At 40.3% G+C, this 1234-nt stretch overlaps 1 protein-coding gene across 1 annotated transcript in view; it reads left to right on the top strand.

Annotated features, from left to right (window-relative positions):
- Positions 1–1234, top strand: part of LOC102304406 (protocadherin alpha-9) — a gene marked incomplete at its 3' end in the record, with an annotated part of 5473 nt that extends 4239 nt beyond the window's left edge. The window contains 1 exon segment of the mRNA XM_014338534.2: positions 6–1234. Within this exon segment, the coding sequence (XP_014194020.1) occupies positions 6–1234 (1229 nt within the window).

Raw genomic sequence — 1234 nt, 5'->3', positions numbered from 1 at the left:
GGCAGCTCTCTTACTCCGTCTCAGAGGAGGTGAATCTGGGGACTGTTGTCGGAAATGTCGCGAAAGATCTGAGCATCAATGTCCAGGATTTGGAGGCCCGCATGTTTCAAATCGTTGCTGGATCAAAGAGGAAATATTTCGAGGTAAATCTAAAAACTGGAGCCCTCTATGTTAACGGGAGAATAGATCGAGAAGAGCTTTGTGGTAATGACGCCAAATGCTCACTCAGTGTAGAAGCTGTTATTAATAATCCACTGAAACTGTACCGTATTGAAATTACGATTTTAGATGTAAATGATAATTCTCCTTTATTTGAGAGTACGTTGCAATCAATGAACATTACTGAGAGCACAGCGGCGGGAGCAAAATTTCCTCTGCATCAAGCTCACGATGCTGACGTGGGTAAAAACACTGTAAACAACTACAGGCTGAGTCAAAATGAACATTTCTCTCTTGATGCACACAAAGTTCAGGGTGTAACTCCTGAGATGGTGCTTCAGAAAGTTTTAGACAGGGAAAAACAGTCTGTGATTACGCTCACACTGACTGTCATCGATGGGGGAACACCTGCTAAATCCGGAAGCATGACAATAATAGTTAATGTACTGGACGTTAATGACAATCCTCCCGTTTTCAGCCAAAGGTTGTATAAAGCCAGAGTCTACGAAAATGTTAAAATAGGCACACCAATAATTACATTAAATGCGACTGATTTAGATGAAGGACAAAATGGAAAAGTGATATATTCATTTAGTGAAGTTGGTCAGGGGAAACAAACTAATTCATTTGTTATAGATGAGAAAACAGGAACTGTAACGAATAAAAGGAATATTGACTATGAAGAAAGTAATGCTTTTGAACTTCGAGTACAAGCCAGTGATGGAGCCTCTTCCCCTCTCACGTCACATGCCAAATTACTGATTGAGGTTTTAGATGTTAATGACAACCCACCTGAAATTTCAGTCACATCGCTATTGAACACTGTTAAAGAGGATGCATCAGTTGACACAGCCATTGCTCTTGTTTCAATATTTGATAAAGATGGAGGTAAAAATGGGATGGTGACATGTAAAATTTCTAATAATGTTCCTTTTAAATTGGAGTCAAACTACAAGAATTCATATTCATTAGTTGTAGACGGTCCTCTTGACCGAGAGACTGCACCTCAGTACAACATCAGCATCACTGCTACTGATGAGGGCAGCCCACCACTCTCCAGCACGAGTGTTATAAC

This window comes from Haplochromis burtoni, unplaced genomic scaffold (genome assembly GCF_018398535.1).
Source record: "Haplochromis burtoni strain Fernald_Lab_line unplaced genomic scaffold, NCSU_Asbu1 Contig_236, whole genome shotgun sequence".
Classification (NCBI taxonomy): Eukaryota; Metazoa; Chordata; class Actinopteri; order Cichliformes; family Cichlidae; genus Haplochromis; species Haplochromis burtoni.
The sequence above is the reverse complement of the archived record's forward strand: the minus strand, read 5'-3'. Positions and strand labels throughout refer to the sequence as shown.